The sequence below is a fragment of the Mus musculus genome, chromosome 18 (assembly GCF_000001635.26).
Source record: "Mus musculus strain C57BL/6J chromosome 18, GRCm38.p6 C57BL/6J".
Taxonomy (NCBI): Eukaryota; Metazoa; Chordata; class Mammalia; order Rodentia; family Muridae; genus Mus; species Mus musculus.
Genome location: NC_000084.6, coordinates 22,939,338 through 22,962,386, shown reverse-complemented (window position 1 = coordinate 22,962,386; position 23,049 = coordinate 22,939,338). Strand labels below are relative to the sequence as shown.

The 23,049-nt window shown below is 37.0% G+C and overlaps 1 protein-coding gene across 13 annotated transcripts in view; it reads left to right on the top strand.

The window, feature by feature from the left end:
- The window catches only part of Nol4 (nucleolar protein 4), a 349,489-nt gene that overhangs the window by 80,254 nt on the left and 246,186 nt on the right, over positions 1-23,049 (top strand). For 7 of the 13 annotated variants that reach the window (XM_006525999.3, XM_030250503.1, XM_030250499.1 and 4 more), the window contains exon 2: positions 10,077-10,226. In XM_006525999.3, coding sequence (XP_006526062.1) covers positions 10,155-10,226 — 72 coding nt within the window. In that variant the 5' untranslated portion in view covers positions 10,077-10,154. Of the gene's footprint in view, positions 1-10,076; positions 10,227-11,181; positions 11,223-23,049 lie in introns of all 13 variants that reach the window. The other 6 variants (XM_030250501.1, XM_030250502.1, NM_001361224.1 and 3 more) reach the window with 1 other exon arrangement.

The window sequence follows — 23,049 nt, the reverse complement described above, 5'->3', positions numbered from 1 at the left end:
TTTGGATTCCCACATGGTGAGAGGAAAGGAACCACCTTCTAAAAGCTGTCCTCTGCTCTCAAACAGTTTGCGTGTAGCCATTTTACAACCTCTCCAAATCATGTATGTTTAAAAACATCTTCAAGGAGCACTAAATTTATATTAAATTGTAGGAAATCTTGGTCTTTGCCTCCTTGACAATTATATAAGCTGCTTATAAGTTTGTAACATAGGGAAAGGCACAGAAACATGCTATCCTGGGAAAAAATCTACTTAATGCCCAAGATGCAAGTCACTTATGCTTGAAGGAGGGGCAACAGTGTGCATCAGAGAGTGTTGACAATGCCTTGTAAGACTGTCTGGAGAGCAGAGCTCACGGTGAAGCTGTTTTCCAATGTTCTCTGTGCTGGCAAGCCTGGACATCCTGGTAGCACAGTCTTTTGTTTGTGCTGAAAGGATGATGAATACTCCGTGTAAATAATTGTAATTATCTTCTCATTGAAGAAACATAAACTTGGAATGCAGCACTATTTTCAGGGGTAAATTGTCAATTTTGGAATGAATAGGAATTTTTTATATATTTCAAATGAATAGCTGATGAAAAGTTAATAAATTTCGTATAGAGTCACGCCTTTTTTGTATAGCCTTTTTTCCCCTGTAGATTCAAAACCTTCATTTCTCGTTATGTGGCTTTTATTTTTGCCTGTCTTTCTTTCCCCGAAATACCATCCAGTTAAAATTCTGCCTACTCTGTTTTCTCTATTCCCAGTAGCTTAAGCTCATGAAATGAGCTAAGAAAAAATGTACTGCATATTCAAAATTATAGTTTGATTTATAAGTGTATGGTTTCACACAAAGTTAGTGAATATCTGTAGTGATCAATACATAAAAGTCAAATGTTGAACCTTGAAACTTTATAATAAATCACTTAGCTAGATGCTATATTGTTTGTTTTGCAGTTATTCTATGAACTGAAGCCATGTATGTCTAATGGAGATATTTATGGGGCAATGTATGGTTTTCTGATGTTCACTTTAAAACTGACTTTAAAATTAACTCTACTTGAATAAATAGAGTCTGTATAAATAGAGTCTCAGGAGGCTGAGAAAATTAGCTATTTGCTGGAGGCCTTATGAGTTATTGGGTTTGGAATTCTTGAAAGGTGAGTGCTGACATATTTATGTCTTTAAATATGTCACTCACTCATCTTAATTGATATAATATATTGGTATTCTGAGTTAGCTTTTGATAAATCTTTCTCTCATTATATAGTCAATATAGTTGTTTCTAATTTGGCAAACATTCCCTCTGCTTTTGGATGTAATATTTCACTATAATTTCTGCAAATAACAATAGTTTCTTTATGATTATAATGATTTGTTTGCCAGTTCCAACATTCATCTGGTAACAACTCAACCGAGGAAGGGGGTGTGGTAACTATTTTCACCAACTGACTTCTCCACAGTCAATTCAGTTGTGTACTGGCCGTAGTTAACTGTACTCGGGGAATCAATTATATGTGAAAACCCAGGATGGAGTTGACCAGAGACTTATGTCATAGATGCCACTGCCGTGCTTACTCAACTTTTTCACAGTTGCTTTGAGGCCAAATGTTTCCAGGGACATCAGAGATATTTCATTGGACCTTAAAGTGTCATGTAAGATGAATTACTTCCTTAAATTATTGTTCTCTTTCCATGCCTGTATTTTAAAACCTTTCCATAAAATATTCAATGAATTCAGTAAATATGCCATTCATACATCTTAATTGATATAATATATTGGCACTATGAGTTAGCTTTTGATAACTCTAGAGTTAATGGTTAGTATTTTTTCTTATAAATCAATAGTTTTAGAAGTCTGAACATTACCAAAAATTAAATTAACTGAACTATTAAGTAATTTATTAGAATAAAAGAGTTAAAACTTGCCAACGGTGTCTCATTTATAGTGTTGTTATTTCTATGGCCTTGAAGGGCTTATTCTGATATGTAATGTCAAGCTGGAAATACCAGATAAGACTGCATGTCTGTTCATTTCCTCACATTCTACATTCGGTGATTACATAGCAATAGCTTGGAACAACTATAGTGGACATGTTTGACACAGAAACCAGAAAATACCATAATCAGGGCTTAGTTTATTCTTATATCCATTTGTATAACATGGAATTTGTATTCTCATTTTAATGATCAAAATTTGTTCATAACTTGTTTACCATGCAGTATCAAACACCACATTGATACACACAATTATTGAGAAAATAGTGGGTGAATGAGATGAAATTTTACATGTCATCTCATACACCAATCAAAACTGTGGGCCATCTAAGTGTAGAAGTCTATGAAAACATCCTATGACAATTAGACTCCTACATGGAATTTATCGTGAAAATATATGTAATAATTATTTTCATATAAAGTAATGAGCCATACATTTTTATGTGAATAAAGTTTATAACCTTATGTAATTGTGTACCTATTATATCAGATATTTGCCTAATGTTTACTAGCCCATACCATATATGTTTCTATTATTTTATGCTTTGAGCCACATAGCAACACTACTCAATATTAATGTTTATGTGGATGGGTTGATTATAAACTATTTGTGTTATCCCCTTCCATATACAGGGGGTCAAACATATGGCCTCATGTGTGCAAGGCAAGTTCTTTGCCTCTGATCTACCTAATGTCTCCTACCCTTCTCTTACTTTCTTCATATACATCCTTGTAGCCCAAATCCCAAATTATTAGATACTACTTTTAACAGTATTATTGAAAAATAGTTCAGCCGGGTGTGGTGGTGCATGCCTTTAATCCCAGCACTCGGGAGGCAGAGGCAGGCAGATTTCTGAGTTTGAGGCCAACCTGGTCTACAAAGTGAGTTCCAGGACAGTCAGAGCTATACAGAGAAACCCTGTCTTGAAAAAAATAAAAAACAAACAAACAAAAAAAGAAAAATAGTTCAGATGCCATATCATTCGCCATTTTAAGTGTAAAATTTGATGTTTTCAACAAGTTCAGAGTTGTCCAACAAGTTCAGGTTGTACATTAATCTCTGTCACCTAAATTTAGATTAACTTTATTCTACCTAAAATACCTTAACCATTATTAGTAGTACATGTTTAGTCTCCCTTTTATAGGCTAGAATTGGTCAAATTTATGTTTGCAATAATTTCTATATGTCAATTCCTTCACATGAATTGAACTATACAATGCATGTTGCTTTGTATTTTGTTTCTCCAACTCAGTGTCTTATATTCATTAATGGCTTATTATATCCAAAACTTCATCCTTTCTGTGTCAGAACAGTGATCACTTGTATAGTTATGCCATATTCATGCATTCCTCACTCCAGAGAAATTTAGGTTTATATATTTGGATATTAAAGTGTTCTACTATTATGAGACAACTATGCCTTTGAGTTCGTTTTCTGTTGGCCATCTGCTATCGGGCAGACGGATCATCCATAAGATGTTTTCCCCAGTGAGACTCCCTAGGAGAAAGCTCAATTTTAATTTGCAAGTTGTTATCAATTAGAGATAGCTTTGAGTTAGGGATTGGGGCATGTGCCCAGTTTTCCTTTCAGTTTTAGGACCCCACATAGGCTCTGTACGTGCTGCTACAGTCTCTGTGAGTTCATATATCTGTGTGATGTTATACTTAGAAATTCTTGTTTCCTCAGTGTCCTCCATCCTCTCTGGCCCTTTCACTCCTCCTGCTGCTTCTTCCTCAGGGTTTCCTGAGCCCCATGTAGAAAGAGCAATGAAATGACTCCTAGTGATATTCTGCTATACTTAAAAATCAATGCCTTGCTCAGCCATAATTAGAGAAGCTTTCTCCTGCAGCAGATGGAAGCAATACCAAGACCCTCAGTCAAACAATATTCAGAGAGTGAGAGACTCTAGAACAGCTCTAAAGGGAATGTCTCCATTCACTAAGTTCTTCTAGTAGAACAGTAATATTTGGTTTTACACTAGGCTCATGGATATCTAGTTTCATGTTCTTGATTACCCAGCAACATTGAGTATGGGTTCATGGAGTGGGCAACTCAAATATTGAAAGGTTAGTCCCACAAGCTTTGTGCCACTCTACTGCCTTAGCATATCCTACAGGCAGGAGCACACCACAGTAGCCTGAACAGGCTGTATTTAGGTTTTTAATTTTGTAGGATACAGAGTATCTTCAGGTACTAATAACACTAGTTCACAGTGGTGAAAGCTCTACTAGGCACCAATTTGACTTTTTTATGTTCAGTGAGTTGTGTAGATGTTGTCTTAGCAATAGAGCCTTGCTGTCAGTTTGTAAAGTGCAACCTATGACTTTGATGACAGCCTAGTTGTTGGGGGAGTCCCACTGAACCTCTTTGCCCAGCTACTCAATTATGTATAACCCATTTTGATATTAGAAGATTCATTTGGTGATAGCACAATGGCATGTGAGGACTTGTTTTTATCTTTAATCTTTTTAAAAAATAGTCCAGCCCGTATCCCCCTCCCATTCTGCCTTCTGACAGTTCCTCATCCCATTCCTCCCCCTACCCCCTGCTTCCAAGAAGATGTCCCTCACCACCTCACCAGGCCTTCACATTCCTTGGGGCCTCAAGTCTCTCAAGGGTTAGGTGCTTTTTCTTTCACTGAGGGCACACCAGGCAGTCCTACTGTGTATGTGTTGGCCTCACATCAGCTGGTGTATGCTGCCTGGTTGGTGGCTCAGTGTCTGAGAGATCTTGGGGGGTCCAGATTAGTTGAAACTGTTAGTTTTCCTATGGGGTCGCCCTTCTCCTTCTCAACTTCTTCCACCCATTCCCTAATTCAACCACAGGGTTCCATGATTTCAGTCCAAGGATTGGGTGTAAGTATCTGCTTCTGTAAGCTGATTGTTGGGCCTCACGAAGGATAGCCATGCTGGGCTCCTGTCTGTAAGTACATCATAGCATCAGTAATAGTGTCAGGCCTTGGAGCCTCCCCTTGAGCTGGATCCCAATTTGGGTTAGTAACTGGAGCTCCTTTCCCTCAGGCTCTTCTCCATTTTTGTTCCTGAAGTTCTTTCAGAGAGGAACAATTCTGGGTCAGAGTTTTTGACTGGGGGAAGGCAACCCCATGGAAGTGGATTCTACAAGTTCCCTATCCCCACTGTTGGGCATTTTATCTAAGCTCCCTCCTTTTGAGTCTTGAGATTCTCTCACCTTCCAGGTCTCTGGTACATTCTAGAGGGTCCCCCCACTTCCTACCTCCAGAGGTTGTGTATTTCCATTCATTCTGCTGGCGCTTGAGGCTTCACTCCTGGTCGCCCCACCCCAATACCTGATCATGTTCCCTTTCTTCCTGCCCCTCCCCTCCCTTCTCCCATCCAGTTCCCTCTTATTTCTTAATTTTTCTATTTCTCTGTCTCTTCTCCCTCCCTCTCTCCCTCCCTCCCTTCCCCCCTGTCTGCTTCTCTCTCTCTTAATTCTAGAGGCCATTTGTGTATGTATTATGGCTTCAAATTTTGTGTTAATGGAATTCCTAAGTATGAATATAAGTGACTTATTGCATCTGTATCTTGTTTCTTGTGCCTTTTGAGGACTCTTACTTCTGCTGTGTTTGTTGTTGTTGTATTTCAAAGTACTTAATTTTGTCTTATTCTTGTATATATTATATTATTATATCACACACATTATTATTCTTTAGAAGCCTGTTTGTTTTTTAAGGACAGACAAAAAAGGAGTAGATACAAAAGGGCAGAGAGGTAAGGAAGAACTGAGATGGCCAGAGAAACAAACTGAGGTCATGATATATTATATTGAAAGCAATCCATTTGGAAAAAATGAAAAACAAAACAAAATCCTTGGTGATTAACAAAGAAATGTAGAGGAGAATAAGATGGTCAAAGAGGAGAAATGCACAATCTAAGTATGTAAATGTGGAAAGAGATTTCTATACTAAAAAACTTAGTAGTGGGTATGTATGCGGAAGAAGAAAGTGCACATAACTAAGCTGAAAAACTTGAGATTCAAATGTTCAAAACCTTAGATTATTTAGGGAGTCCAGATGTTCATCAATTATTGGTTGGGTATAACTATCCCTTCACACATTGAAAGCAAATGTAAGATATTAGTATTCTCTACAATACTTTGACTCAGCATAATTTTTTGGACTACATTTATAATACAGTAATGTACTAATTATTTCATGTTGCTGTAATAAAATAGCCTTAAAAGAACACAAGAAGAAAGAAAGAAAGAAAGAAAGAAAGAAAGAAAGAAAGAAAGAAAGAAAGAAAGAAAGAAAGAAAGAAAGGAAGGAAGGAAGGAAGAAAGAAAGAAAGGAAGGAAGGAAGGAAGGAAGAAAGAAAGGAAGGAAGGAAGGAAGGAAGGAAGGAAGGAAGGAAGGAAGGAAGGAAGGAAGAAAAAGAGAGAAAGAAAGCAAAAACACAGGGATAGATGCTGCCTTTGATATTTGTGCAAATATTGTGTATTCCTGGTTCATCATCGCCTTTGAATATATCTGTGTTGACAAGCTAATAATCTGGCAAAATCTGTTTAATAAATGTTGAGTTCCTGCTAAATTATCGACAGAGTCCCTGTGTAATTTAGCATTTCAGGCAGCATGCATAAGGACTCTAATGTCTCTAAATTCTTATTACAGATTTGCATTCTGGCAATACCAGTGCACGGAAGTGTTGACTCAGTGTTCTTCAGATGTACACTTTCCCATCTCTAACACTGACCACTTATATTTATTTGGTATTATTAATCATCATTTTAAGAACTATTCTTGCCATAGTCATTTCAGCTTTGATTTTTAATTAATTACTTGAGGTTTTCATGCCATATATTTAATTTATATTCTCTCACCCACATGTACTCTCAGAAACATACTCTCACTCTTCCACATATGCTTTTGCCCTCATGCTTGTTACTGTTGCCGTTGTTGTTGTAAAGCCCATCTAGTCCATATTATGCTGTTCATGGACTCCTCAGTGTATACTCATCCACTGTAACAAGGTCAACCTACCAGGGAACTCTATCCTTAAAGAAAACTTGCTTCACTTCTTACAACAGCTCTCAGTTGCCAATAACTCCTTGCCTAGGGGTAAGACTTGATGCCTGACTCCCCTCTCCATGATGGGACTTCCCCTGTCTCTGCCTCCCATCTCACCATGGGAGCACTAACATTATAGAAGTATACCACTATGCGTGGCTTTACTTGGTCTGGGGATTAAAATTCAGGTCCTCAAATTTCTATATCCAGCACTTTACTCCATGAGCAATCTTCTCAGTCCTTATTGGATAGAGTTTAATGGCATCATAGGGATCCTTACAAAGAGAGACAGGCAAGAGAAAGCATACAGACGATAGAGTGTTCTGAATGCACCAAGCATGGAATGTTGGCAGCCAATCAGAAGCAGCGGCTTGTTCACCATTAGAGATTCCAGATGAAATGTAGCTTTGTTGACACCATGATTTTAAACTTCTGTCCTCCAAGACTATGAAAGAATAAACTTCTGGTTTGTTAAACAAATGGCTATGGAGAGTAAAGGAAATTTCTGTCCCAGTAATCACTCAATAATTTCTTTAATATCTATTTCCTGCACTAGACAGTGAATATCAGCAAATCCTCAATTATCTGTCTGTTTCTATATCTATCTATCTATCTATCTATCTATCTATCTATCTATCTATCTATCTATCTATCTATCTATCTATCTACCTACCTATCTTTCTTGATAATTCCATTAACTAATATAGTGCTTGTCAATATTTAGACTTTTCAGATACTTGATAAAATGGATATTTCAAAATTTTAGGGTTAGCCAGGTAACTGGGTAAAAGTTAAATAAATCTGAGAAAGAAATTACATTACCTGCATTTTTAATGATTATGTAAAGTATACATTTTGTTGTTCAGGAAAGAGGAGTAGACTCTGAGCAAATTTTATAATGTGTAGAAAAGCAGATAAAGTTTAATGGATGATTTTACTAATGGACTGCATCAGAGTAGGAAAATGGATATTTTCTGAGGATGGGGAGTACAAGCTAGTATATTTAACAGACAACAGGTCTGTGATCAGAGCTGTGTGTTATGAGGCAGATCACTGTTGAGTTTCATGTAGCCCTTGTTTTGCATTGGTCTTGTGACACATGGCAGAGTGGTATTATTCTTAGAAGCCCATTATATAAGGGGTGCCCCAAGATTTTGTAGAAGGGTGCAATATATGAGAAAAAATATTAAAAGGGAGAAAAATAAAGAATATTAATTTGGGTGGTTAGGGGAAATGGAGAATCTGGGGGAAGTTCAGGGAGGGGAAAGAATATTATTAAGATATATCATAAAAATTAGAAAAGAAACATGAGAAAGGTCTGAAGCCAAATAGAAACTGTCTGTCAGCATCACAGGGAATATGTGAGGATGTGCTTTGAACTGAGCAGTGGTGAGAGACCAGGCAACTGATCCTACTGTGCAGTCTCATATATGAAGCGCTTTGTGCATGCTGCTCCAGACTCTGCTACATACAAAGACTATATGCAAGTAAATGCTAAATAAAAAAAATGGTTGTTGACTTACTATTTTCATTTTGTAGTAGCTTAGTCTCTTAGGGTTGCCATTGGAGACTCATGGACACTTAGAACTTTGACTTGGAGTCTTGGAGTAATCACCCTCTTATGGTATTATTTATAATCTTTAAAACTTTTCTGATATTAAAATTTCATAATTCCTCCTTCCCTCGCCTTACCCCAAACCCTCCCATTTGTGGTCTTTATTTTTATTATCTCTATTTCTAATCTATATTTATATAATTTTAGTGTATGTGTGTATGTGTGTGTGTGTGTGTGTGTGTGTGTGTGCATCTCCTCCATAGACTAAATTATTTTACTTGATTTTTTTTCCAGAAATTACCATTGGTTATTGGATAATCAAGTGGTGTGATTTGCCTGGGGAAAACTATTTTATGTTGTTTTCAAGCAACAATGGCAAAGACATATTACACCACATTAAAATTTTTCAGGGTCCACTAAGAGCACTATGTGCATGTGTTCATGCATATACTTTTGTGTGTGAGTGCATGTGTGCATGTGAATGTGGGTGTGGATGAGCCATCACATACAATTAACTTTTTTGTGGAATATTAATTTTTTTAATATCTCAAGTCTACCACTTAATATGACTCAGCACCCATTTAAACTCTTTACCTTTGGCTGGATTTCCCTCTGCCAAGACTTAAAAAGCTCACTATATGTCAAGTTATATGTCTTCCAAGAAGCTACCCGAAGAGGAGATAACATGGTGATCCTTTGTGCTCCCACAGGCCCTTCATTATATTGTAATGTGACCATTAAGATGACACCTGCTGCCAGCATTCATTGAGGGTTTACAACTGGACAGAGACTGGGGCATGTGCTTACATACCTGATTTCCCTTAGTGCTCACAATATTCCTGTGAAACAGCTTCTATTGTCTCCCATTTGAAGCTGTGAAAACTTGAACTTAGAGATGCAGAAGTAATTTGCTCAAAAAATAATGCAGATTTTAGTTGGGAGATCCACTGTTCCCACCAGGTATTTTTAGAGCAGTGGCTCTCATCCTTCCTAACTCTGTGACCCTTTAAGACAGTTGTTCCTCATGGTGTCATAATCTCCAACAGACTGAGCAGGATCTAGAATGAAATAACTGTAGGAAAACTTACCACGTGCTAACATGTAATTTATAATTTAAAAGTTATGCTGGTGGCTAGGAATCATTATAAGAACCCCCCAAAATGGAACTGATGAACAAATGATTTACTTAATATTAACAATGTTTTTGCTAGCATTTTATAATTCAATAATTGTAATACAGAGCTATGTGATTGCTAGGTATGGTGGTTTCTGCAGTGGGCATGAGAGATAGAGGCCAACCTGGGCTATATAGAAAAATATTGTTTGCAAAGAAGAAAAAAGCATGAACTTCATTCAAGCACTTTAAAATTTTTTCTTGGAGCTGTTTTAGTTCATTTTGTTAAAATATTTTGGTTAACTTCATCTGTTAAGTGAAAATAATTTCATTAATGTCATGTGTTTCTGTTTGTTTCTTTTGTTCTTTTCTTTGTTGTGGATGTATTGTTTCCTCTCCAGGATGGCGTAGGAGTTGATGAGAAGCTGTCTTTACGGCGAGTGGCTGTGGTTGAAGATTTCTTTGACATCATCTATTCCATGCATGTGGAGACAGGGCCGAATGGAGAGCAAATCCGGAAACACGCTGGGCAGAAGAGAACTTACAAAGCAGTAAGTGAGAGAGAGAGCGAGAGAGAGAGAGAGAATGCATTCCAAGTCCTGTTACTATGTTTGCATGTTAACATGAGTGCAGAGTTAGTATTTCTTTACATTCAGTACAGCCTTGATCACATCAGGGCAGAGAAAGTACTTATGCCATAATTTATTATTGGCTGTTTTAGCCGTAGGCTTATTTAGTCATAGGCTCTATTGCATTAAGTTTAAACAATTTAAACCAGACTGTAGAATTCTTACATTATTTCTTTAAATATATATGTATGTATATATATGAAACATAATATTCCCAGTTAGATACCTATAAAGAGGAAGGCATATTTGAAATGTTCAATGTGTCATAATATCTTAATTTTGTACTGGGAGATAAGAACATTTTTACAATCATTCAAATTTCTTCCATCTCAAGTCATACTAATGGATTTATATATTTTCTATTCCATCTTATAGCAACATTGATAAGAAAAACACATTATTTCATGTTATTTTATGTCTTAATTTTCATGAACAGAATATTAAAATATGTTATTTTCATAGTACCATTCCCTTGAACATTTAAAAATTGAAGTATATGATTTTTTATAAATTATGCGAAAAGTATATTTAATTAACTATTTGAGAGTGGGATATATATTGTCAAAATTGAGTTATATTTTAGTTTTGAAGTTATTAATTAAACCTACATTTTGATATATACAGTTTAATCTACATTTTATTTAATTGAAACTTTATAAAACCATATTACTATAGATATTTTGCCCGTTCTAGCAAAATTGATGAGTAATTACCTTTTGCCAATACAAGCAAAGTGTACATTGTAAGAGCTGTCTCAGCAGTGGGGATAATGTTCTTTTTATGAATTCTTATTGAACTTCGCTTTTGGCTACCGTTATATGAACTGTTTTCAGCTATCTTGATATACAATATCAGTCTGGATCCATTTTTTTTTCAGATACAGAAAAATGTGTGAAATGCTCAAAGTTTCAAATACAGGTACATATGTTTGAAAATTAGCTCTGAGCATAAGAAATAGCTTCTTTTCATAACTATTTTTTGCTATATTGCCAGGGTCATATTAAGTCTTTGTAGTTGCATAATAACCCTTAATACAATGTTATTTATCCCTCTTTCTATGCGGTTTTGTTTCTTGGCTGTTTCTAAATTGCATGGTTTGTGGGCAGGTCCCAGTGTAAGTTTCCTTACATAATTCTGCCACAAAAACTTCCTTTTGACCTATGCACCCCAGGAGACATTCTTACCATGACTAACGAAAGTGACCAAGTGTCTTGAGAGATTTTATGTAGACTAATATCACTGAACATACTTATTCCTCCGTCTGCTAAACCAGGATTGTTCCTCTGGATAGTAATACAAAAATTATATATTGATCTACTAATATCACTAACTGTGTACTCTTGGGCGTAATGCATTTTCATGAACTACCTATGTGAACTTGACAGGATTTAATGTAGCAGGAATATACAAATGCAATTGTATTAAATGAAACTAATAACTCAAAATAAAATAAGAAATGAGGGTAAAGTCCCTTCATTGTTGGTAGTGACAGCCATTCACCTTAGGTACCAAAAGCAATTTGAAATAACTTAGCTTTTAAAATGAATTTATCAAGAGACCTCAAATTCACGTGGAAGCATGATCCAAGCTTTTGCCTCATGTTAAGTGACTGGGAATAATCTAATTCATGGCGATTACTCATACTAAACATTTACAGTGAATTGGTAACTGTGTTTCTAACAAGCACAATTTAATATCAATATTTCATGAAACATTTTCTGCATTGTGGGGTTGGGGAAAAAGTCTTGAAACCCCAAACAGCATTGAGATACCTGATTCCTCTCAAGAATGCCTCATTAGATGAACCTCTGATTCTTCAGGTTTAATTTTTATTTCCATATAAAAGCTTTATTTTCATGTCCTAATATCAGGAAAGTTCTTAACTTAAGCTCTTCCTAGCGATCCCTCTCAAATGAATTTTAATTAGGAAAATTTCCATTTTCTATAGCTGTAATTCAATAAAGGAAAAAAATTCTACAGAGCCAGTGAAACTGTGCAAATGACTATACAATGAGTGGACTGTAATGATAAAATTAATATAAATGTGAAATTAGTGGAGCATAAAGCTGAAGTGCAATTGGACCAGAATGACAGTTTTGGGAGAGTCAGAGGCTGCTGGGCCAGAACTTAGTTCTCAGCGGATCTACTGGCTGCATGAGCTTGAAATCTGTTGCAATGATAAGGATCCAATCAGGCTCCAGTCTTTTCTTCTAACATATTAGTGCATAGAGCATGCATAGCTATGTTTATTGACTCTTTTCTCCCCTTTCTACATGGCCAAGAAACCATCCTTGTACAACTAATCATAAAAGCATACCATGTTTTAACAATATTATCAATAGGTTTAGTGGTCATTTTATTTACTTTGCCTTTTGCAAATATTCCTTCTATGTTTCAACTCTGTAGGAAATGGTGGTCTTTTAATATTGAATTAACTGTTGAATGCTATTTGGTTTTTTATCTGCAGTAAATCATTCCTTGAAATATCTAGGCACTATACCAATTGCAGTTTATTTCAATCTAATTTGGCTAAAGTAAATTTGGAAGGCATATAGTGTAACTCACGAGTTCTGAAAATCCACAAAAATGACACATTTTTGGAATATCTAAGGTCTTCATAATTATTTAAGCAGTTATTCATTGTTTTATAGGATGTTGTTATATTTAAATATGCTTATATATTAATAATTATTATGGCATTGAATGTGTATCCTATAACGCATTTGACTATAGTCAACTTATAATTATCTACATTAACATAATGGGCCATTTAAGTAGCATTTATGCTTGAGCTTAAAATACAAGTTTGTATGAATTTTTGAATGCAGGAATACATTTTAGTCATATGGAATAGTACTTCAAAATTAATGATACAGTAACAGTTTACATATATAACTTAGAATACTCTCCTACTGACCAGTCCTTAATTGTATTTAACTTTGACCTAGATGATTCCACAGTGACACATCACTGTCCCCAAGTACCTTTTGTCACTTCAACCACTCTCACTTCATCACAAGCTAGCTAATTAGTAGAATGATATATATATATATGTATATATGTATATACATGTATATATATATATATATATATATATAAAATATATATGTGTGTGTGTGTTTGTGTGCTTATGAATATATATATATATTGTGTATATACACAATATATATATATATTCATAAGCACACAAACACACACACACACACACACACACACACACACACACACACACACCAGTAATGACATTTATTTATTTCATGGTAGAGAGATTATGTTACAGTAAAAGGGAAAAGAAATGCTGGAATCCAGACAGACATAGTTCTAAAACTCAGGGTTAGCATTTATTTGCTATCTATGTTGCTGTAGGCAATTAATTACATTATTTTCCTGCTTTTGAGAAGAGGTGGTGATGTGTATAGTGTGGTAATGGCAGCACATGTATAAATAGCTTGACACATGATGACTTTGTGCTGAGTGCTATGCTTTTTCTTCTACCCAATCAGTCCTTAGGATCCGACTCCAAGGGTGTGTCCAAGACAGGTGGTCTTACTCAGCTCTGCAAACACAAGGGGGTTATGGGACTTTCAGTTCCCTGATTTGCTGATTCTGAAGTTTGCCTTAAGATAGCAAATCTTAGTATTTCAAAAATTAGTTTCTGATTATTTCCTAGGAACTTAACTTAATCTTCCGAAAAATATTAAAACCGGCCTTTTACTTTTGATATGTTTTCTAACTATATCTTAGTTATACCTGATAGTGAAATTCATTATAACATTTTTATGAATTCACATAATATATTTCAATATTTCCTCACCCATTATCTGCTCTTGTCTCCTACTTCTTTCCCATGATTCCCACTTTCACTTTCCTATCCTTTTCTTTGATGACTGAATGAGTTTCATTAGGCTTGTTAATAAGAGCTTGCAAGGGAGTTTGTTCACAGCAGCACATATACCTCAACAGCAGCTACACTTCCAGTAAAACAAAGTTTTACCCTCCCTCATCAGTCATAAAACCTTCTCTTTAAAGATTTGCTATCAATGGGAATGGAAGATCTCATTTTAGAGAATCCACCTAGAGGTGCCCCCATAGATTTCCAGGAGCCTCCCTTGTGCCAGGTCTCTTGCTAGTCCCAGAGATGCCTCCACCTTCCCCTCTCCCAGCCCTCTCCTGTCCAGCCTTCCCACTCCTGATTCCCTTCCTGGTTCCCCTCCTTACCCCATCACTTACCCAGTTCCCTTTCTCCATTCACCTCTGATATCTATTTTATATCCCCTTTAAGCATACTCCCTTGGGCTCTTCTTATTTAGCTTCTTTGGGCTTGAGGATTGAAGAAGCCTGATCATCCTGTACTCTTTGGCTAATATCCACTTGTAAGAAAGCACATAATGTGTGTCTGTCTGGGTCCAGGGTGGTATATATCACATTAAAAAAATCCATTCTTTCCTTGAAGGGCATCTCGGACATCTATTTCTAGTTTCTGGCTATTACGAATAAAGCTACTATGAACATAGTTGAGCAAGTGTCCTTGTGGTAGACTGGGGTATCTTTTGGATATATGCCCAGGAGTTGTATAGCTGAGTCTTAGAGTAGAATTATTTCCAAATTGATTTCTAAAGTGGCTAATTAGTTTGCTATGCCACCAGCATTGGAGGAGTGTTCCACGTGTTCCACATCCCCGCCAGCATCTGCTGTCACCTGAGTTTTTAATCTTAGCCGTTCTGACTGGTATGAGATGGAATTGCAGAGTCATTTTGATTTGTATTTTCCTGATCACTAAGGAAGCTGAACAATTCTTTAAGTGCTTCTCAGCCATTAAAAATTACTCTGCTGAAAATTCTCTGTTTAGCTCTACCCCAATTTTAATTGGGCTCTTTGGTTTGTTGATGTCTAGTTTCTTGAGTTCTTTATAATCTTTTATTAGTCTTCTGTCAGACGTAGGGTTGGTGAAGATCTTTTCCCATTCTGGTTATATATATACATTTTGTCCTACTGATGGTGTCCTTTGCCTTACAGAAGCTTTTTAGCCCTACTTATCAAGTGTTGATCTTATTGCTTGAGCCATTGGTGTTGTATTCAGGAATTTGTCTCCTGTGCCAATGCATTCAAGACAATACCTCTCTTTCTCTTTTCCTAGATATAGTGTGCCCACTATGTTTAGGTCTTTGATTCACTGAGACTTGAGTTTTGTGCATGTTGGTGAGTATGGATAACCCTCTGAAAAATAGCATATTCATGTAGTACTCCATTCCTTTCCTGATAACTGGTAGGGGAAACATTTATTGTATGGTATCCAAAACACACAGCTTTCAAGCTTTTTTTCATATCAGTTTCTTTCCTATTCTTTTGATAAATATCTGTTGATTCTATGGCTCTGCCTTTAAAAAGGATATTTTAACCTGTATTTAATTCTACTAGTTTATTTTTAAAACTCTCAGAGTTCTTGTAAAATCATGATGAATGGCAAGCTTATAGCCTTCTTGGTATGGAAAAGCTAAACTAAGCTAAAACATAATAAGCCCTAATAATGTATTCAAAATCATTTTGGCTTAAGAAACTGCTGACTCCTGAGTAAAATAGCAAAGGTTTTATCCCACTTATTATTCAAATGGTTTACAAAATGATAGTAGTATATGAGGTCATTGCAGTCCTTGGGAACAAAAATGGAAATATTCACCAAAGTAAAGCCAGCAGGTGCACACAAACCACGGCAGAGCAAACGGAGTGCTTTGGCTTTCATCAAAGCAGATTGACTGACAAGCATAACTCAGAGGTAGATGAACTTTGCTGTATTGTTCTCTAGAGTTCTGTAGGAATGGCAACGATGATGATGATGACGATGACGATGATAAAATGGGTATATGGTGTGTTTTCACAGTTGTGTGATTTTTAAATAGTTATCAAAGAAAAAAGGACCTAAACATCTCTATGTCCACCAACTCTCCATTTTCCCCCACTTTTTTTCTAACAGATTTTTTTTTGGACTATACTGGATTATGGGTGTGCATAAAAGTTTCTTTAGGTTTCAGAGCAACATGTCAGGGCACTTCAGTGGTAGCTTTCTTTGAAGTTAAAATCATGACCACCCTATAGACTCCATTGCTTTTTCATTTATTAGTCTTTGCATCTCTGCTGTAAGCATGTAAGATGTTGTAAGTTTAAGTGTTGGACTTTTTCTGTTCCTATACTCTAAAGCACAGTGGAGCGAGGTTATTTCCATATTGCACTGATAAAATAAGACATGATCTATACACTTATGGGATTACTGCCAGGAAAGCTTTGTTCTTATATTAGCTTCTTTCCCTGTTGCTCTGATAAGTTTGCAAAAGAACAGCTCAAAGGAGAAAGATTTTATTTCAGCAGACAGGTCAAGGGTAGAGTCCGTCATAGATGGAACTTAAGGCATCGGACCTGAAGGAACTGCTCATATCCCATGCAGTGCAGAAGCAGGTATCTTTCCATGCTGTGCTTAACTCACTTTATCTATTCTATACAGTCCAGAATCCCAGTCTAGAGAATTGTGCCACCCATAGATGGCAAGTTATTCATTTTCAGAATCCCCTGTCCCAGGAGATTCTAGAAACCTTCAATTTGTCAACTGAAGTTAACCATTAGGCATCCTAAGCACATTTTCCTTTCTTATCACAGCACCCCAAGTTTAGAATTTAGAGCTTAATTTTGAGTCGAAACATTGACCCCACCCCATGCTTGTATAAAAACCTGATGTTCTAGTGAGAGTAAATTAGGCCTCTAGACATGTTTCGGTTAAGAACAGGCTTAGCAAAGAAATATGAGACAAGGCTTGGATGAAACTGCTGATCACACTGTGAGTGCATGCCCTCTTGAAATTTTGTAAGGTGGTCTTTGATTCATGTGGAGAACTTTATCTCTATGAGGAAATTAGAAAGGCTTGATGTTCTCTTTCAAACATCTGTATTTCCTAAAAACAGAAGAATTTCATTCTTTGAAGAAACCTTTTAAAGGGGCTTGAACACATTGTTTTCAGATAAAATCATTAGATTAAAAAACAGGGAAAAAAGCAAGCATCCTTGTGGATGGTGGAGCATCTTTGGGGTATATGCCCAGGAGTAGTTTAGCTTGGTTTTGAGTTGAACTATTCCCAATCTTCTGAGAAGCTGCCAATTGATTTCCAGAGTGGCTGTACAGTTTCCTCTTCCACCAGCAGAGGAGGAGTGTCCCCTTTTCTCCACAACCTAGTCAGCATGTACTGTCATTTGCGTTTTTGCTCTTAGCCATTCTGATGGGTGTAAGGTGGAATCTCAGAGTTGTTCTGATTTGCAGTTTCCTGATAACTAAGCACATTGAGCCTTTTTTAGGGGCTTCTTGGCAATTCGAGATTCCTGTTGAGAAGTCTCTGTTTAGCTCTGTACTCCATTTTAAATTGGGTTATTTGGATTGCTGGTATCTAGCTTCTTGAATTCTTTATATATTTTGGATATTAGTCCTCTGTCAGATGTAGGGTTAGTGAAGATCTTTTTGTAATCTGTAGGCTGTGGTTTTGTCCTGTTGAAAGTGTCCTTTGATTTACAGAAGCTTTTTAGTTTCATGAGGTCCCATGTATCAATTCTTGGCCTTATGTGATTTGTCTTTATGTGTGTTTGGCTTTATATGGATGTCTTTGATTCATCTGGATTTGAATTTGTTCAGTGTGATAAACCTGAGTTATATATTCATAGCAGCTTCATTTGTAATGGCTAGAGCCTGCAGACAACCTAGATGCCTCTCAACTGAAGAATGGATATGGAAAATATATATTTAAAAATAGAATATTACTCAACCATTAAAAGCAAGGATATAATGAATTTCACGAAAATGGATGGAATTAGAAAACATCATCCTGAGTGAGGTAAATCAGACCAAAGGACATGCATAGAATCTAGCATAACTATTGTCTGGGAGGCTCCATCTAGCAGCCAATGGAAAGAGATATGGAGGCTCACACCAAAACATTAGATTGTGCTTGGGAGTCTTATGGAAGAGTTGGGAGAAAGGTTGAGGGAACCAACGTGGACAGGGAATCTATAGGAAGACCAACACAGTCAAGTAACCTGTATTCTTTCAGAGACTGAACCACCAACCAAAGAGCAAGCATGGGATGGACCTAAGTCCCCCTGCACATATGTAACAGTTGAGCAGCTTGGCCTTCATTGAGATCCACCAAACAACTGGATCAGGGCTGTCTCTAGGACTGTTGTTGTCTGCCTGCCTATGGATCCTATGCCCCTAAATGGATAGCCTTGTCTCTCTGCAGTGGAAGAGGATGTGCCTAGTCTTACAGTGACTTGATGTGAGGGAGTGTTGACACCCAGAGGGGGTGGTCTTCCTCTTCTGAAAGGAGTAAACACAGCTTAGAAAGAGAGGGGGAAGGGGAATGAAGGGAGGACCTGCGTGAGGGGTTAACGGGAGAAGCAGAAAAGCTATTGGATTGTAAAGGGGATAAATAATAAATTTAATTAAAAAAAAACAGAAAAATAAGTACATTCCTCAGAAAAGCTTCTTTGTAGATGTGACATACTAATAAAATATAATGTGTATGTGTGTATGTGTGTGTGTGAGAGAGGGGGGGGGGGGAGAAAGAGAGAGAGCAAGAGAAAGAGCTCATTTTTCTTGTTATTTTGATTTTTTTCATTTTTGCCATAGATCCAATATAAGAATAGTTTGCTGCTGAAGTAAAAAGGAACTCAGGAAATGGTCTATGAATATCAACTAAGTTCATATCTGTAGGCCACATTCTTTGACTTGTGAAGAGACTCAGCACAAGCTAATGTAACAAACAAACGAATGTACTGCTTGCTTTATTAATGAAGAGTTCATTTTCATTCCACTTATTATTGGCAATTCCAATACTTAATAAACCACCATTCTTAATATCTGAGATAGGAAAAAACAATACTATTCCAAATTAACCTACACCATTACATATACAATAAAGCAGTTATCTGAAGCATAGATTCATAGTTTGCTTGGATAGTTTATAGGTAAATACTGTTTAATTATAGATAGATGACAGGAAATTCTGTGAGTCTATTTTGTTAATTTTATAAGTGACTAAAGTGGAGAACCCATATTTCCCTGATACTTCTGTAAAACATAGCTTAGCAAAGCACCTGACTCATATGGCATGCCTAATAAATGCAGAAAGGAGAAATTATATCTATGGAGATTTTTCTTGTTGATTAAATAATATGAATATTTAGATAAAACAGTAATATTGGGGTAAGACCTGGATACAACCACTTGCTGGGGACATTGAGTGGAATACTATTTTTGGAGTACCATATAAAAACAAATGAACCAAAATTTAATTTATAGGGCAGAAATTATTCCCTGTGTGATTCTCAGAAATCTTTCATTCTCCCTTTTAACATTGGAGGTGGCATGTGGATATTTGTGACTATCCCTTGAATTGACTGATTTAGTTCAGTTGTACACATTAAATAATGGTGCCACTTGTGAGGGAAGTTTAGTCAGCTATGACTTTTGCATGCATATGTGTATGTATTTAAGCAACCTGCATGCACACAGGCACACACACACACACACACACACACGTGTACACATGTACACACACACACACACACACACACACACACACACACAAACACACCAATATACACAGGCATGCATTCTACAGTATTACCCATTTTGTTCTATATACTAGGAAAAGCTTAAATTTAAAAGTCACGTGCATATAATGTTAGATCCATTTGTTAGGTTAGGAATGTCTGTTTAGTGACAGCTACAATTTACTGAGTCAACCTAACACAACACGTGTAAAAAAAACCTAGGGTGTGGGTGTAAACTAACAAAACAAAATAAAACAAACAAACAAACAAACAAACAAAGCCACTGACAGAGTCTGCACAGGTGAGAGTGTGGACTACAGAAGCTAACAGCTTCTGGGTCAGGCGGGAACCACAGAGCTTCTAAGGCAGGCCCCGTTTCTGGCTCCAGACATCCGGGCACCTTCCCTGCCAGAGGAGAGGTGTCCACCAGCCCAGGCCATTGCCGGAGCATCTGCCAGAGACATCTTGGTTTCTGGATCCTGCCAAGACTAGTCTGCACAGGTTTCAGACATCTGGGCACCTTCCATGCCAGAGGAGAGGTATTCACCCCGCCCAGGAGGGCTTTGCCGGAGCATCCGCAGGAGCCATCTTCCTTCCCAAGACTAGTCTGCGCAGGTGAGAGTGTGGACTACAGAAGCTAACAGCTTCTGGGACAGGCCCTGTTTAGGGCCTTCATCTTCTGCTAGGAGGCAAATCAGATGAACAAATATCTGTGCACCTTCTCTGCAAGAAGATGGCTTGCCTGCAGAGAGTGCTCTAACCACTGAAACTCAGGAGAGAGCTAGTCTCCCAGGTCTGCTGCTAGTGGCTAACAGAATCACAAAAGGAACAAGCTCTAACTAGAGACAACTATAACAACAGACTCCAGAGATTAAAATATGGTGAAAGGCAGACATAAGAATCTTACTAACAGAAACCAAGACCATTCACCGTCATCAGAACGCAGCATTCCCACTGCAGCCAGTCCTGGGTACCCCAACACACCTGAAAAGCTAGACCTGGATTTAAAGGCATATCTCATGATGATGGTAGAGGACATCAAGAAGGACTTTAATAACTCACTTAAAGAAATACAGGAGAACACTGCTAAAGAGTTACAAGTCCTTAAAGAAAAAGAGGAAAACACATCCAAACAGTTGATGGAAATGAACAAAACCATACTAGACCTAAAAAGGGAAGTGGACACAATAAAGAAAACCCAAAGTGAGGCAACTCTGGAGATAGAAACCCTAGGAAAGAAATATGGAACCATATTCAGCAACAGAATACAAGAGATGGAAGAAAGAATCTCAGGTGCAGAAGATTCCATAGAGAACATCGGCACAACAATCAAAGACAATGAAAAATGCAAAAAGATCCTAACTCACAACATCCAGGAAATCCAGGACACAATAAGAAGACCAAACCTAGGGATAATAGGAGTAGATGAGAATGAAGATTTCCAACTTAAAGGGCCAGCAAATATCTTCAACAAAATTATAGAAGAAAACTTCCCAAACCTAAAGAAAGATATGCCTATGAAATAACAAGAAGCCTACAGAACTCCAATTAGACTGGACCAAGAAAAGAAATTCCTCCTGACACGTAATAATCAGAACAAAAAATGCACTAAATAAAGATAGAATATTAAAAGCAATAAGGGAAAAAGGTCAAGTAACATATAAAGGCAGGCCTATCAGAATTACACCAGATTATTCACAAGAGACTATGAAAGCCAGAAGATCGTGGACAGATGTTATACAGACACTAAGAGAACACAAATGCCAGCCCAGGCTACTATACCCAGCCAAACTTTCAATTACTATAGATGGAGAAACCAAAGTATTCCACGACAAAACCAAATTCACACATTATCTTTCTGCGAATCCAGCTCTTCAAAGGATAATTACAGAAAAAAACCAATACAAGGACAAAAAACAATGTCCTAGAAAAAGCAAGAAAGGAATACTTCAACAAACCTAAAAACAGACAGCCACAAGAACAGAAGGCCAACCCTAACAACAAAAATAATAGGAAGCAACAATTACTTTTCCTTAATATTTCTTAATATCAATGGACTCACCTCCCCAATAAAAAGACATAGACTAACAGACTGGCTACACAAACAGGACCCAACATTCTGCTGCTTACAGGAAACCCATCTCAGGTAAAAGGACAGACACTACCTCAGAATGAAAGGCTGGAAAACAATTTTCCAAGCAAATGGTCTGAAGAAACAAGCTGGAGTTCTAATATCTAATAAAATCGACTTCTAACCCAAAGTCATCAAAAAAGACAAGGAGGGGCACTTCATACTCATCAAAGGTAAAATCTTCCAAGAGGAACTGTCAATTCTGAATATCTATGCACCAAATACAAGGGCAGTCACATTCATTAAAAAAATTTAGTAAAGCTAAAAGCACACATTGCACCTCACACAATAATATTGGGGGACTTCAACACAACATTTTCATCAATGGACAGATCATGGAAACAGAAACTAAACAGGGACACAGTGAAACTAACAGAAGTTATGAAACAAATGGACCTGACAGATATCTACAGAACATTTTATCCTAAAACAAAAGGATATACCTTCTTCACAGCACCTCATGGTACTTTCTCCAAAACTGACCATATAATTGGTCACAAAACAAGCCTCAACAGATACAAAAATATTGAAATTGTCCCATGCATCCTATCAGATCACCATGGATTAAGGCTGATCTTCAATAACAACATAAATAATAGAAAGCCAACACTCATATGGAAACTGAACAACACTCTACTCAATGATACCTTGGTCAAGGAAGAAATAAAGAAATTAAAACTTTTTAATTTAATGAAAATGAAGCCACAACATACCCAAGCTTATGGGACACAATGAAAGCAGTCCTAAGAGGAAAACTTATAGCCCTGAGTGGCTTCAAAAAGAAACTAAAGAGAGAATACACTGCAGTCTGACAGCACACCTAGAAGCTCTACAAGGAAAGGAAGCAAATTCACCCAAGAGGAGTAGACAGCAGGAAATAATCAAACTCAGGGGCGAAATCAACCATGTGGAAACAAGAAGAACTATTCAAAGAATCAACCAATCAAGGAGCTGGTTCTTTGAGAAAATCAACAAGATAGATAAACCCTTAGCCAGACTCACTAAAGGGCACAGGGACAGCATCCTA